This window comes from Theobroma cacao, chromosome 7 (assembly GCF_000208745.1).
Source record: "Theobroma cacao cultivar B97-61/B2 chromosome 7, Criollo_cocoa_genome_V2, whole genome shotgun sequence".
NCBI classification, from domain to species: Eukaryota; Viridiplantae; Streptophyta; class Magnoliopsida; order Malvales; family Malvaceae; genus Theobroma; species Theobroma cacao.
The window spans coordinates 4,803,104-4,817,905 of record NC_030856.1 but is presented as its reverse complement, the minus strand read 5'-3'; the positions used below and the strand labels follow the sequence as shown (position 1 = coordinate 4,817,905).

At 31.9% G+C, this 14,802-nt stretch overlaps 3 protein-coding genes and 1 pseudogene across 3 annotated transcripts; 2 read left to right on the top strand and 2 right to left on the bottom strand.

The window, feature by feature from the left end:
• Window positions 1,601-3,249, top strand: LOC18593924 (expansin-A12). Its single transcript, XM_018125175.1, has 3 exons — window positions 1,601-1,748; window positions 1,913-2,222; window positions 2,720-3,249. The coding sequence occupies exons 1-3, from the start codon at window positions 1,601-1,603 to the stop codon at window positions 3,030-3,032; spliced, it is 771 nt and encodes a 256-aa protein (XP_017980664.1). The 3' UTR covers window positions 3,033-3,249.
• LOC18593923 (F-box/FBD/LRR-repeat protein At4g00160) lies at window positions 4,796-6,274 on the bottom strand. The gene is made up of 4 exons (XM_018124229.1): window positions 5,958-6,274; window positions 5,396-5,864; window positions 5,176-5,319; window positions 4,796-5,089 (listed from the first exon to the last, which is right to left on the bottom strand). The coding sequence occupies exons 1-4, from the start codon at window positions 6,272-6,274 to the stop codon at window positions 4,796-4,798; spliced, it is 1,224 nt and encodes a 407-aa protein (XP_017979718.1).
• Window positions 8,898-11,292, top strand: LOC18593922 (annotated as a pseudogene).
• On the bottom strand, window positions 13,846-14,202 carry LOC18593920. Its single transcript, XM_007021345.2, has one exon. It carries the CDS (start codon window positions 14,200-14,202, stop codon window positions 13,846-13,848), a length of 357 nt encoding a protein of 118 aa, XP_007021407.1.

Here is a 14,802-nt window from a genome sequence, read left to right as displayed (position 1 = left end):
GCATTTTCAGTTATATAAGAGAAACATATCATATCTTATAAAATTTTTATCCAAAACATTTTAAGTAAAAAGAGCATTTGGTTAAAAACCCATAATACAATTCACATCATAGCTATTTTTCCAAATCAAAAAATCAATTTCAAGATTATTACTATATTGATTAATGAAATTTTATTTAAAATTATGAAAAAGTCTATTTTCAAAAACGTTTTAGGCATGAAATCTATTTTGAAAAAAGCCCTTTATCTTATTACATCATAATCTTATCTTATTTTATTTTTTTCAAAATACCAAAAGTCTTTACATTCATGTATTACTCACCTAACTATCAAAAACCCTAAGTTTTTTTTTTCAGGTTTACATGCTGTCCAAAAATCAATAGAATAAATATAAAAGTATATGTAATGATATGCTTTGCACATTCTGCTGCTTCCACCAAAAGGAATAGAAAGCTCTTAATCATAACATATTATTTATTCAAATCAACCTTATTGTATTCTTCTCACATTTGCGTCAGTTGTGGGCCTTTCATATTATATATGTAATCATATTATAATTTTCAACTTTGATTATATATTAACTATTAGTATATATTATATAGTTTCCACCTTCGTCATGGTTTATGAGCGGAGAAAAGTATGTAAACTATATTTAAAGAACAACTAGAGAACATAGTCCAGAACTCAAATAGCAGCCATTGACTCAACAGATAGATGCAACCAACCAGTCAGTCAACATAATCAGGGGAGTATCTTATTTCTACCTAAAAACCATAGATGCAACTAATAAAATTTTCTCAAGAACCAAACAATATCATATGGTCCTTAACAATTTTTTTTATTGCTTTATACGTAATTTATTACTGACTATATGATCATCTCGTATAAATTTAGAGTCACACTCTAATCTTTAACATTTTGAATGAAGTCTTAAACATTCTTCCTCTACCGTATTCCGCTAATGTAACATACAATAAATATATATTACGTAATAATTGTATCTATCTTACAAGACTTATTTAATTTTGATAACAAAGTTAATATACGATCATATTTTAAAATAAAAGTGATTACATATTGTGTGATCAAGATTATCCAATCATAAATATTAATATAGTAAAATATATTATGCTACAACTAGGTCTAGTGGGATTGATTTTCCAATCATAAACAATAATACCAAATGAAACCGTCATAAATTCCAAACAGTTCATTAATCTTGACATAAGAACTAAGTTTATCACCGACAGACAGCCTTTAAAAAAAAATAAAGCAGTCCTAAGACAAAAGCATATCATCATTAACCATCACATGCACTTGTTCTCCTTTTGTCTCGTAAGATTTGTCACCCCTCAACGTACAATCCTTCCGTACTTTACAGGACGTGCAAAACCGCGTTATTTTTCATATAGTTTCTTCCTTTTTTTCTACCCCATTTTTAACCAATTCTTTTGAAGATAATGCAATTGAGAAAAAAATTAATTAATTAAATTTTAGATCACCGACAAACATCGTTTGGAGTCTATAAAATGGAGGTTCTTGCTTCAAGGAATCATGTGTGTCAAAGTTTGTTGTTCATTTGTTTGGAGAGAAGAAGAAGAATGGGGCCTGTCATCATTCCTTCTGTTTTGCTTTGGCACTTGTTTTTCTTTGGCAGTACAATTCTTGAAGGAGTCAATGCTCAAGTTAATGGTTGGGTTAATGCTCATGCAACTTTCTATGGGGCTGACCAAAGCCCCTTCTCTCTTGGTAAGCCACACTTTCTCTTTAGTGTGCCCGCCTAATTATTAAAGTGTTTCGAATCATGCACACATTTGATTTGGTTGCATGATCATGCATGCCATGAGCCTATATGGTTTCTTCAACTTTGGTCTTTACAATTTATTTTATTCGATATTGATATGTTATTATAGGAGGAGCTTGTGGATATGATAACACCTTCCATGCTGGATTTGGAGCTAACACAGCCGCGTTGAGCGCTGCACTTTTTAGAGAGGGTGAGGCTTGTGGTGCTTGCTACCAACTAAGGTGCGATTATAGGGCTGACCCCAAGTGGTGCCTCCGGCGTGCTAGTGTGACCATAACCGCCACCAACTTTTGCCCTTCCAACAACAATGGTGGGTGGTGCAATCCCCCTCACCATCATTTTGACATGTCGATGCCTGCCTTCCTTCGCATTGCCTGGCAAGGCAACGAAGGCATTGTTCCGGTTCTTTATAGGAGGTAATTTTCAGTTTGTTTGACGAGTAGGAATTAATAGTTATTAAGTCAGGTGATTAATAATCTCAAAAGTTTAAGTTGATAAGAAAATGTCTGATATATTATATTAAAATTCTAACAGTCTTTCACATGCAAATTAGATGAATGATTTATGAGTTTACACGTGAATGATTTATGAATGATTGATACTATATTAAACTAGGTAGTCCGTTTTTAAAAAAAGTTAAGTAGATTAGAAGAACTCAACTTTATATTTTATTGTAACAATTGATTTTATTATGATGATAGGTGATTTCCTAACTATGAATATATATGTTACTAAAATATAAGAGACATTGCCAACAGTTATGTAAAATACCAATCATTTCATGCAAATCTTACAAATTTCATACTTTAATCAAGTGGTTAATTTGATTATCATACATAAAATGGGTGGTTTTGGATTCAATAGGGAAGTATATATTCTTTACATGACAAGTTTTTGTTCTTTGTTTTTGAAGGGTTCCATGCAGGAGGAGAGGTGGAGTCCGGTTCACCTTGAAAGGGCAATCAAGTTTCAACCTGGTGATGATCTCAAACGTTGGTGGCAGCGGCAATGTGAAGGCGGCATGGATAAGGGGCTCGAGAACAAGAACATGGCTACCTATGCATAGGAACTGGGGTGTCAATTGGCAAAGCAGCGTTGATCTCAGGAACCAAAGACTGTCTTTTAAGCTGACTCTGGTCGATGGCAAAACGTTGGAGTTTCTCAATGTTGTTCCTTCTACGTGGAAGTTTGGACAAACATTTGCTTCGCCACGACAGTTCTACTAGCTGCCTAAAGAAATGCCCTAGAAACCATTACTTTTTACATTGATGGTTTTAGGGTAAAAATCATAATGACATAAAACATGTCATTGAAGCTTGCCTTTATCTTATAGTACTTTAAACAAGCAGGCATGGCTCCAAAAGTTGGGAGCAATATGCTTCATTTGTAATGTTTTTTCTCCATACTTTTGTCAATTATTGGGGGGACAGATTGTATTTTTTATTACCAAACATTCTAAATAAAAAAGATTAGCAAAGGGCTGTTAAAAATAGTCCTTTAACTTCTTTATAAGCTCTCCAATCTTTGCTATATTCAACTCAATTCAAAACTTTTAGCTTGAAATTCAACTCAAAACATCAACCAGATCCCATTACTCAGAATCAAAATCTTTAGCCTCTTCTTCACCATAAAAAGGCCACTGGATAGCACTAGCAACTAGTGGTTAAGACAAAATATGTTATACCTTGAAAGAATCGTGTATTTTAAATTTCTATCAATAAAGAGTTGTCAATAAAATTCTAATTAAAAATCAATTATGTTGAGATAAAAACGAACTTACCAATTGAATTTCTTATCTGTCCATGTATATGCTAGACTAGTAATTCTACACTTTCAGCTATGTTAATAATGAAAAACCCCTTTCACCAAAATTTGATGAGTCTTACACCTCAAGATTTGATTGCATGCATTTTAATATTTGACTTAATGACAAGTATATGCATTTTTTACTCAATAAATCAAGTCTAAATCTTCTTCTCGAAATTCAAATATCTGGAAAACGACTTTAACATCGAGTAACACATTAACTAAGGTTCTACCGGATACCAATTGCTCAAAAAGACAAAAAGAAAAAAAAAAAACCTTCCTAACCATAACTCTTTTAGATGTTTTAGGACAAATGAGATCTTTGAATTTTTATTTTAACACTGTTATGCTAGTGATTTATAGTTAAACATGCAGGCATGGCACCCGGAAGTGGGAGCAATACTAGCATCCTTTTGGCAATAAAGACATATATACAAATATAAATTGATTGAAAGGTTTATAATTAGCAAGTAAACTTGAATATCAAGGGCCATAGACTGAAATTTGATTCAAAGTTTTGAAGCAATGTGCAATTCAATATTCCTCAAGCATATAAGTACAAATTTCCAAGATATTAAAACTGACTTATCAGTAAAGATATCAAGAATATATATTGTTGGTCTTACCAAAGGAAAAGTTAAATTTTCCTTGTGCGTTCTTTTATGTAGTGTTTTGACTTTAATGAAGCATTCACACCCATAACAACAGAATCAAGCGAAAAAGCAATTATATTTTGTGCCAACACCAATGAATAATAAGAATATCCATAGCAAACATATCATAGGATTTTTTTCATAATAAAAAAAGCAATGAATAAAACAAGTCCAGAGGGTACACTGTATAATAGCTAAAGATCTCAGCCACCTGGCTGCCCTCCCTATTTAAAAAAAAAATGCAATTTGAACCTGTTCAAGCCAGTTCATAGAGCGAGGCAGTCCCAAAGATGCAGCTAACCAAAAGGTATAAAGGGTGTCCTATAAAAAAAGAAAAGGAGAGCAACTGAAATCAGTTTCAATTATAAGGTTCCTATGATAGTTTTGCTGTAATGTAAGTAAATTTCCAATTAAGGCTATATATGTTATACCAACACCAATTACAGAATAAGAATATCTTCTGTAGCATACTTCACAAGAATTTTTTTAGTTAAAGTATTATAAGCATCAGAAAGGGGAATTACTAGGACTTACGGCGTTGGAACATATGGTTGACATTTGAATTCAAGTTGACAAGTCTTGGAGCACCTTGGGATCGTTGATAATTTCTCGTCAACGAGGAAAGTTTCCAACAAGGAATCATAGGCAGAGATTGTCATTGTCTTCAACACTCTAGCATTAGTTAAAATGTATTCTATCAATTGCAGCTCATGTTCAGACTCTTCAAATGCTCTCAAACAAACTGTTTCGAGGCTTGACAGAAAACATATGGGAACATGCTTTGGCAGTGTCACGGTGTTTTCATATCTAGAGCCAAACGAACTCTGGAAGCAGACAAAATATACTAACGATTAGTATCATGATAATTAGTTAAGCAACCATTAACCAGTTAGTATATATATATACTGACCTGAGTACCCTCACTGAGAGTGAGTTCAAGAAATTGAAGAATATGAGAATTTTCAAGGAAGAGCAATAGCAAATTCCAGTTCTTTAAACCAACATTTAGCTCCAATCGAACCAGATTAACGAACAACGGATTACAGTCCCGGTACTGACAGAGGAGACATATATATGACAATAAGCATAAACTATACCCAATTAACTAACATTGTTATAACAAGTCTTACCAGTTCATTGGGCCAGTTAAGCACTGTAAAAGAAAGAGACTTGACACCGGAAAACACTCTTAAGAGCTTGTTTGCGTTTTCGGGTGAATGAACAAGCATAACTGGTCTAAACATCCAATAATTCCTCCGTAGGATAACATCTTTAAGGTTCAAACGCTCGAGAGCTGGAGCATTAATCTCGAATGAGTGGTCTCTAAGTCCTGAATCGTACTCTATGGACAAAGTCTTCAATGTAGATATCGAAATATTCATATGGATCCCATCATTACTGTAAATTCTTTTTATAAGCAATTCCTCAAGAACTACGCAACCAGAGAAAAGATTGGCAACAGAAGGATCATCCGTGTACTTAACCGACGAAAGATGCAGGGTCTTGAGATTTGGAAAGGAAACTCCGGAAGGAACATCTACCAACACTCCATCACCCAGTTTCAAAACCTTTAGCGTCTTGATCCGATTGAAGAAGTCTCTTGGTCAATGGAAAGTGTCTGTTTCGAAGGAGTAGATATCCAATTCTTGCACATCTCGCTCTGTTGCAGTGCAAATACATGTGTGAGCGCACGAGGCATAATCTGGATTGCATTGGATGCGGAGTTTTTCAAGAGAAACTGCTTTGTTAAACCGTAAAACATTCCTCACAAACTCAATGAACAATTCCTGAATGTCGCTGCTGTCAAAATCGAAATCGGGGAGATCGATAATAGGAACCAAAGTCCAAAGAGGACGCCATCTTTTTGACAGAATGGAGGTGGCCACGGCCTCTTCCATTGAAACAAATGATAATATGCGAACAATGATATCATCTGGCAGAACACTGATTCTGTCAGATGATCTCTGGCGTTTCCTAGTTGTGCAGGTTTGATCAGGGGAGTCGGCCATCAATGGCAAATGGTGGATATGAAAGAGAAAGATGTTTGCTAGGGTATTTCTGCAATTAGACTAACAATTCAGAATATAAACCCTAAATCTGATCATTACTCCTTGTAGTCTCACGATCATCATCACCCTAGTAAACCTTATCAAGTTCAATTCAATTTTAGATATATTTAAGTTATAGATATATGGTATTTTTATAATTAATTATTAAATTATTATTATGCATATTAAAAGTAGGAGTAGCTTAAATTGCAATATAAAAAATTTTATAATTCATAATTTTTATCAATATAAATAATTAAACGTTTATCGAAAACCAATTTAATGATATATTTTTATCCTTATCTTTTCTTTATGTATGATGCTTATCTATCAATCTATCTAATATATATATATAATTTGTAAATATATAAGATTTCTTATCCAAAACAAAAATATCAAATTTGAGTTGAAAAGATATCTCATATATATACCCAAAATCCACTTGGTTCTATATCAAATATTATATAAGTAAAGTATGAATTTTTTTTGATATTAGGAAATAAAATAAAAATTAATTATATTATTGTAGGCCAAGATATACCTAGATTATCTACAAGGGCGGAGCTAGTCAATTTTTTTTGAGGGGGCCAAAAGCTAAGAAAAATAAAAGTTAAAATTTTTTAAAACTAATATATTGAACTTAATCAGTAATAATCAAAATATTTATAATGGATAATAATTTTATATAACATGTAAATCAAAAGAAATAAAAAGAAAAAAATTTATAATAGTGCTCTAGGAAAGTTTTGTTCGACGATAGCAATATCTTTCTTAATATAAATAGCTAAATTATCTGTAAGAAACTTATCATCCATTTTGTTTCAGAATCTTGTCTTTTTCAATATAAAATACTAAAAAAATTAATGTAGTCAACATCCAATATTCTTATTTTATTATACTTAAGCTTATAATACTAAATATTAAACTACAATCCATAAAATATAAATAGTTAAATACGATATGTAGAATTAATAATTTCTTCTTATACTTAAGATAATTTCCTTTCAACTAAATATAAAATGTAAAGCATATTATAAATATATACTCCACAGAATTTTTTCTTATGTAATAAGGATTAATAAAAAATAATATATTGGTGAAATTTTAAACAATAACCAATAATGTAATGCTAGAACTTATATTTGAGAATTACATATACAATAATTTTTTAATTTTTAAAAATTAAAATAATTAAAAATAAAATACACATAACAGAAAAAAATATGACAAGTAGAAGATCGAACCTACATAACAAAAAAAAAGGGTTGATGATTCATAGAAATTTAGAAAAGAAAATCTATAAAAACTTAAAAATTGACAAAAATAAATAATAATAACAATAATAATAATAATATAGATAGAAAAAATTAAATAAAAACTTTATCTCTTTATAATTTCACAATATAAGGATAGAAAAGAAAAGAGAAAAAGATGGGTGAAAAACTTAAAAAATTTTAAAAAATTTAAAATTTTGAATAAAATTGAATGAGGCTTGTAAAGTGATTTTATTATTTTTAATTATATTAATTATTTAATATAAAATTATTTTAAAAAATCATTAAAAAATATATAATATATAAAAAATTTTAAAATTTATGGTGGCCCCCCCATTACAAAGGGATGCTCTGCCCCTGATTATCTACAAGTAAAAAATAAATAATCTTAGTGGACAGAGAATTAAAAATATGAAGACTTGTAGGTAAATCCCTATTATGAATTTTTTTTTGAAAGTAGTAAAGTATGAATTTTAAAACTAGGTATATTATCAATCCGTTTAATTTAATGAAAAGGCCATTCATTGTGAAAATTGTGAGTTTGTCACAAGATTTTGCTATGACCAATATTATACCTGAAAAACAGAAAAGGTATAATAAGAGATCAATTGGTTTATCATTGAATTTATTGAAACTTCAACTTAATTAAAACTTAATTATTCAATTTTTATTTAAATTTGATTAAAAATTAATTTTTAATTCTTGATTTTAATTATTAATATTTATAAATAATTTGAATTTAAAATAAAAAATTAATTAAAATTAATATTTATATATTAATAATGAAAATGAAATTAATATTAATTCATAAAAAAATAAATTGGAATTTAAAATCATATTTAAAATAATTAATAAGTTTTAATAATTATTTATTAATTATAAATAATAAAATAAATTAAAATTTAATATAAAATTAAAATTTAATATTAAAAATTATTATTTATAATCGAGGTCCAAATTGTGAATATTATCTAATTATTATTTGAATTTGTGATAGATAATAATTTTATTATTTAAAATTTATTGAAAATCATATTTTATATAATTGGATAGAATATTATAAGATATCGGATTATAAAATACTTATTATTATTGTAATTTATCACGTGAAGAGGTCTGAGTTATTTTTTTTTTCTCAAAAATATAGAATAAGTTGGAAAAACATTCACAACATTTATTGATAACGTTTGGGCTCAAAAGCTCACATTAATTTGCTGGCCCATTGTATTCCATGAACTTCATTTGTCGAATCAATTTCGGCACCGAAGTGCCTTCCCAAACCTGTATAGAGCTTAGAACCCTTTGCTTCAATGGCAGCAGGAACCTTCTTCACAATCTTAAACAACACCAACATCAAAGCTTTAACAGCGAATGTAATCCTGGCAAAAACAAGAACATACTGTTTCACACCAAATACAATAAAAAGTAACCACCTTTATGCAAGAATCAATGCTGTAGGAGACCCAAGTTGCAGTGTAGCTCCGGTTCTTCAACAGTGGGTTAAAGAAGGAAGAAATGCCAATGAATTTCTTCTGCAGCGTATCATACGTGACCTACGTGCCCGTAGGCGTTATAGTCATGCCTTGGCGGTAAAGGGAGTTTATTGATTTGAGTCACTGAATGAGGTTTTTCTGGTGCATAGATTACGTTTTGTTGGTTAGAATATGGAGAATGATTGCTAAACTAATGAAAAGGGAGGAAAAGAAAGTTTGGGTATTTTGTTTTTTTCTGTTTGGTCATTGAAAAATATTGAATCGAGGTCAATTAAGCTTATTTTTAGTCGTTGTGAATAGTTAGGGAAATGTAAGGAAAAGAAAATGCTTTGTTTTTGTTTTTTAATGGACAAGTGATTAAGGTTAGTGAGGTTTCGTTAAGTTGGCGTTTTAAGACAGAGTAGATTAAAACTCATGATTGTAGTGCTGGCATTTTCTGTGGAAACCTTATTTGGTAGGAATTGATCTGAACATTTACTAAGGGCTACAACTTGCTTTGGACTGCAATGGAGAAGTTGAATTGGAATTTATTGAAGCTGTTCTTAAGCTGTAAGCAGCAATTAAAGAAGAAGAAAGAACGAAATAACCGATCACACTATCTAAATCCTCAAACTAATCAGTGACTCCAACTCTGATTTAAATCAACTTCAATACTTGTAGGTTGCTAGTTTTTATAATCCCTCTAGGTTTGGAAGTGGGGACTACCATCCTAATAAGGAAAGTACTGAAAGTTAAAACATCTGCACCAAGATTTACAAAAAAGCTAGTTAGATCTTTAGCTGTAGATGTGCAAATATATTTATATTTATAAGCTGCAAATGCCTTTTTTTTTTGTTCTTGCAACTATTCATTTCCATGCATGGATGCAGTAAAGTAGAATATCCTCTGTCCTATTACCAAATTGTCTGCCAATATGAACGAGTTTCAACTTTGCATGTTTCTTGTATGCTTATGTTGGATTCTTGGCAGAGCAGGTTTCCAAATGGATGAGTAACAGTGGCCTTGAATTTTCATCAAGTGACTGTGCCGTGCAGTTGGATATAATTGGTAGAGTTCATGGGCTAACGTCTGCAAATGCTTTCTTTAGTAACATGAGAGACCAAGAAAAAACAGTCAAGACTTATGGTGCTCTTTTAAATTGCTATGATCGAGAAGGCCTTCTTGATGAGTCCCTTTGCCTTGTGAAGAAGATGAGTGAGATGGGTTTCCTTTCCTCTCCTCTCAACTATAATAAACTTACGCTCCTCTACACAAACACGGGTCAGCTTGAAAAAGTGTCTGATGTATTGTTAGAGATGAAAAGGAATGGTGTCTCCCCTGACAAGTTCAGCTATAGCATTTGCATCAATTCTTATGCGGCAAGAGCTGATATTAACAGCATGGAGAATGTTCTACAAGAAATGGAAAGCCGATGGCACATTCAAATGGATTCAGTTACTTATTCAACAGTGGCAAACCACTACATAAAAGCAGGTCTTAGAGAAAAGGCACTTTATTTTCTAAAGGAATGGGAGATGAATGTAGGTAAAGATGCATTAGATTACAATCATTTGATTTCATTCTATGCTACGTTGCGAAAAACAGATGAAATGAAAAGGTTGTGGGACCTTCAAAGGCCCAAATGTAGGAAGCATATCAACAGAGAGTACATAACAATGATGGGTTCAGTGGTGAAGCTTGGTGAGCTCGAAGAACTGAAAAATTGCTTGAGGAGTGGGAGTTGTCTTGTAAGACTTATAATTTCCGACTGCCAAATGTTCTTCTTATTGGATATTGTCAGAAAGGTTTAATTGAAAAGGCTGACGCAAAGCTACAGGATATAATCAAGAGAAGGAAGACTGCAACTCCAAACAGTTGGTCCATTATTTCGGCAGGATATGTGCATAAGAACAATATGGGGAAGGCTTTTGAGTGCTTTAAGGAAGCTCTAGCTGTTCAGGCACAAAATAGAGACCGGAGGCCAAAAGAAAGTTTGATTTCTAGCATATTGAGTTGGCTAGGTGAGAATGGAGAAGTTGGAGACGCAGAAGATTTTGTGAAATTATCGATGAGTAGGTTTCCACCGAATAGACAAACGTATCATGCCCTCTTGAAGGTATACATCAGAAATGGCTAAGAAGTAGAGGGTCTTCTGGAGTGCATGAAGGATTACAAAGTAGATGAAGATGAGGAAACAATGAAGATCCTTAGCCTCTGAAAGCAAAACTCTTAAATGGTTTTTAATTGGCAGCATCCACCATACTGGCACATTAAGCCACCTTTAGTCACTGGTGGAGTTGCAATTAGAAGCAGTTGAAGTATTGGTTGTGGATGGTACAGAATCTTTTAGCTCTCAATCTGACTAAATGATGATCTATGACTTGAACTTGCTATATTGAAAGTTTTGGAAATATCCTTTTGCCCTTCCGCAGGGGGCAAGTTTTGGCTTATTTGTTCATGCCAACAGGATGGGGGTGAGGGGAGGGAAGACAGATTAGCACATGCATAGGATCAAATATTCTGTATTTTCTGGTTGAATGATCCTGTGTCATTGTGAAGGCAATATACCCAAATATATTCCAAGGATCTAGTAATAACTATTAGGTTATACATTAGGAAATGATCTGAGTAATTTACAACTATTAGGTTATAAAGATTAGATGTCACTCATACATGTTTTGAACATTCAATCGAATCAATATAAGTAAGAAGTTATATAAAAAATAAATTAAAATATGATCATATTTTAAATTTAAATCAGCATAATATTTATTAACATAAAAGAGCAGCTTTTATATATATCTTATCAATTCAGACATTCATTATTATTTATAAAAATATAATATACTTACGCTCAAAAATTAATTTTAAACAATGTCCTAAACAGTTTTCATACAAAATACTTAAAAATATTATTATTAAAAGTTTTATATTTAATTTATTAATGTGGAATTTTTCACTTAAATTGAAACTTGAAATAAGATTGTTTTTCTTTCACAAGAAATAAAAGTGAGAGAAAAGAAAAAATAAATGTTAAAAGAATCTTAAGTAGCAGGTAAATAAGTTGAGTTGGACTTGTGCTTCGAGAAAGAACAAGCATTCCGTATAAATACTATCCCCCTCTCCCTAAAAGAAAGAAAGAATTATAAGAAGCTGAAACCCCCATAAAAAAGAAGCAGAGAATAGCACTGGTGACGAAGAAACAGAAGGGAAAATCTAGGTACAACTTTCTGATAATCTAATCATTGAGATAATGGTTACACTTCCATACAAATCTATAATAAGTTTTCTATGTCTTTCCAAATCCTAGAGCGCTTTATTTACAAGCCCTAACTTTGTTAGGATGCACCTCAATCATGTCAAAGAGAGCAAATCCAATGAGATGCAGCGACTTATTCTTTCTTCTACTTAATCTCTTCGATCAATAATCTGAGAAGCACATAAGAAATCATCGTCCAAGCTTGATTTTTCCCTAATACATTTAGAGAAGAAGCAGAAACATTATCTTGAACTTTTAGGCTCTTACAACGGCTTGTTGTGGATAGTTTTGCTAAGGAAGACTCTTATCTTATGAAATCTAAGTGTAAGGGACTTTAAGGAATTACCCTTCTCTTGCGTTTTGGATCAAGGTATGAGGGACACCTTGGATTCGGCTATGTTCACTCTTTTGATGATTACAAACTCGTAAAATTTATTTATGTTATAAATAGGAAAGATTTATCAGAAGTTCCTGTTGAAATATATTCACTGAAATCTAATACTTGGAAAAGAATCCATAACTTCCCTCTTTCTATAATCTTTTTTAGATATACAATTTTGGCGACTCTTGTTGATGGGGTCCTTTATTGGAATGTTATATATTTTTGTTCGGGTATTATTCGATGTTGGACTCTTGGATTTGATCTCACATCTGATAAGTTTGAGGCCTTGCCACCTCCTAGTGATGCAAAAGAGAGACGTGATTTTACATTGTTGGTGATTGGAGGATGCTTAGGTTTGGCTCAAAATCTTACAGGGGGTAGCATAGAGATGTGGAAATCGGAGAAGGATAACACAAAACAAAGTTGGATAAAGTCCATGACAATTATGAATCTGAAAATATTGCCATATCCACATAGTTTGGTGCCAATATGCATTATGAAAAAGGGTGAAGTCCTCATTGCTTATAGCGAATATGTGCGTGTCTTTGTAATGGTTGGAAAGCCAAGAAAATATCAATTGTATGATTCGGACAAAGGCACATTTAGAAGACTAAAAGTTGGTGGTAAAAGGCATCGAGTAGTAACACATATGGAGAGTTTGATTTCACCAAATTCTGACGGCTTGTAATGGCATGAGAGTAGGCAATTGATGAAGTTCAAGATTGCAGTACTTGAAGATGAAGGTGTTTACTGACATAAGCAATGGATCCCTGTACAAGACTTGCTTCAAGATTTTCGGGAAAGCTTTTGGGGTTAAATTATTAATTGGTTTCTTTATAGTTTTTTTTCTATTGCCCAAATGTAGGAAAAACTTCTTTTCATTTTCTTATATTAGATATTGTCTGATACATTAGTAATAAATCGATGAAGACGGTTTTATATCATATTGTACAAGTAATGATTTAATTTTATTGCAGCAAGTTTGGTTTCTTTTAATATCCTTTTTTATATGCATCCGGTGTTTTGATTTCTTATAGTTTGTTTACACCCAGGTATCCCTTCTTTAATATCATGGGATACACTACAAATGACAAAGGTGATATATTTTTTAAATATTTATTGATAAAACTAGATTTTCGACCCTCCTAATAAGCAGAAGGAGAGGGCGATACATCTTTGTTAACTAAAGTGCACTTATTCCATACTTGCGCACCCCTTGATAAGATCACCGATGTATCATTATTTCTGAATAGAGGATTTTGAAGAGTTTTCTTGATTAATGCATAATGGCAAAATTGACCAAGTCCTATAAGCTCAATGCAACAATTATCTGTAACAATTCCCGTTTTGAATATACTTGCGAAAACTTCAGTGACACAATGCAACGTCATCTTAGTTTCACAATTATTTGCCTTGACGGGATCAACTTCATAAGCCATGACCGCTCCACTTGCCATGATAGTCAAAACTCCAAAAACAACATAAACATTGAAACTTGCCATTACGACTCAAGAAGTAATTGTTGTCTCTCGTTTTGGTTGGCAGAATACTTTGGTACTGCTGCAAGAATTAGTTTGCCTGGAAAATGTATATTTATAGGATAACCACGAGGGAGGAGTGAGTAAGATGCATTCAAAAGAGTTTTAATGAGATTTCAGGTTCAATAGCATTAAGTTTTTCAGTTTATGAATTAATTTGCTGAAACTTAAACTACAAGGGTTTCTTTATTTGTGACATTAATGCAGCAAATATAAAAGTAGTATAGTTAGCATTCCATGTTATTATTACAATTTTTCATTAAAACAAAAGGTTATAGTTAATATACTAATTAATTAGTTATTAACCTATACTTTTTTGGGCACATACAATCTTGGATGATATAATAAGAGATGATCATCTTTCGTCTTATAAATCATATTCTTTTTTCAATCTTCGAGCTCAAGATTAACTTTTTATCAATATTCGAGCTTGAGATTTTCAAGTACAATTTCAAAATGAGGCTGAAAGCTAATATCGTCTAGGGTGGGTTTCACTTGGTAAAGAGGGGATTTTGGCAGGTTTTGAATAAGGTGGTTATGTTTGGGTCAAATTCAATTTAATCC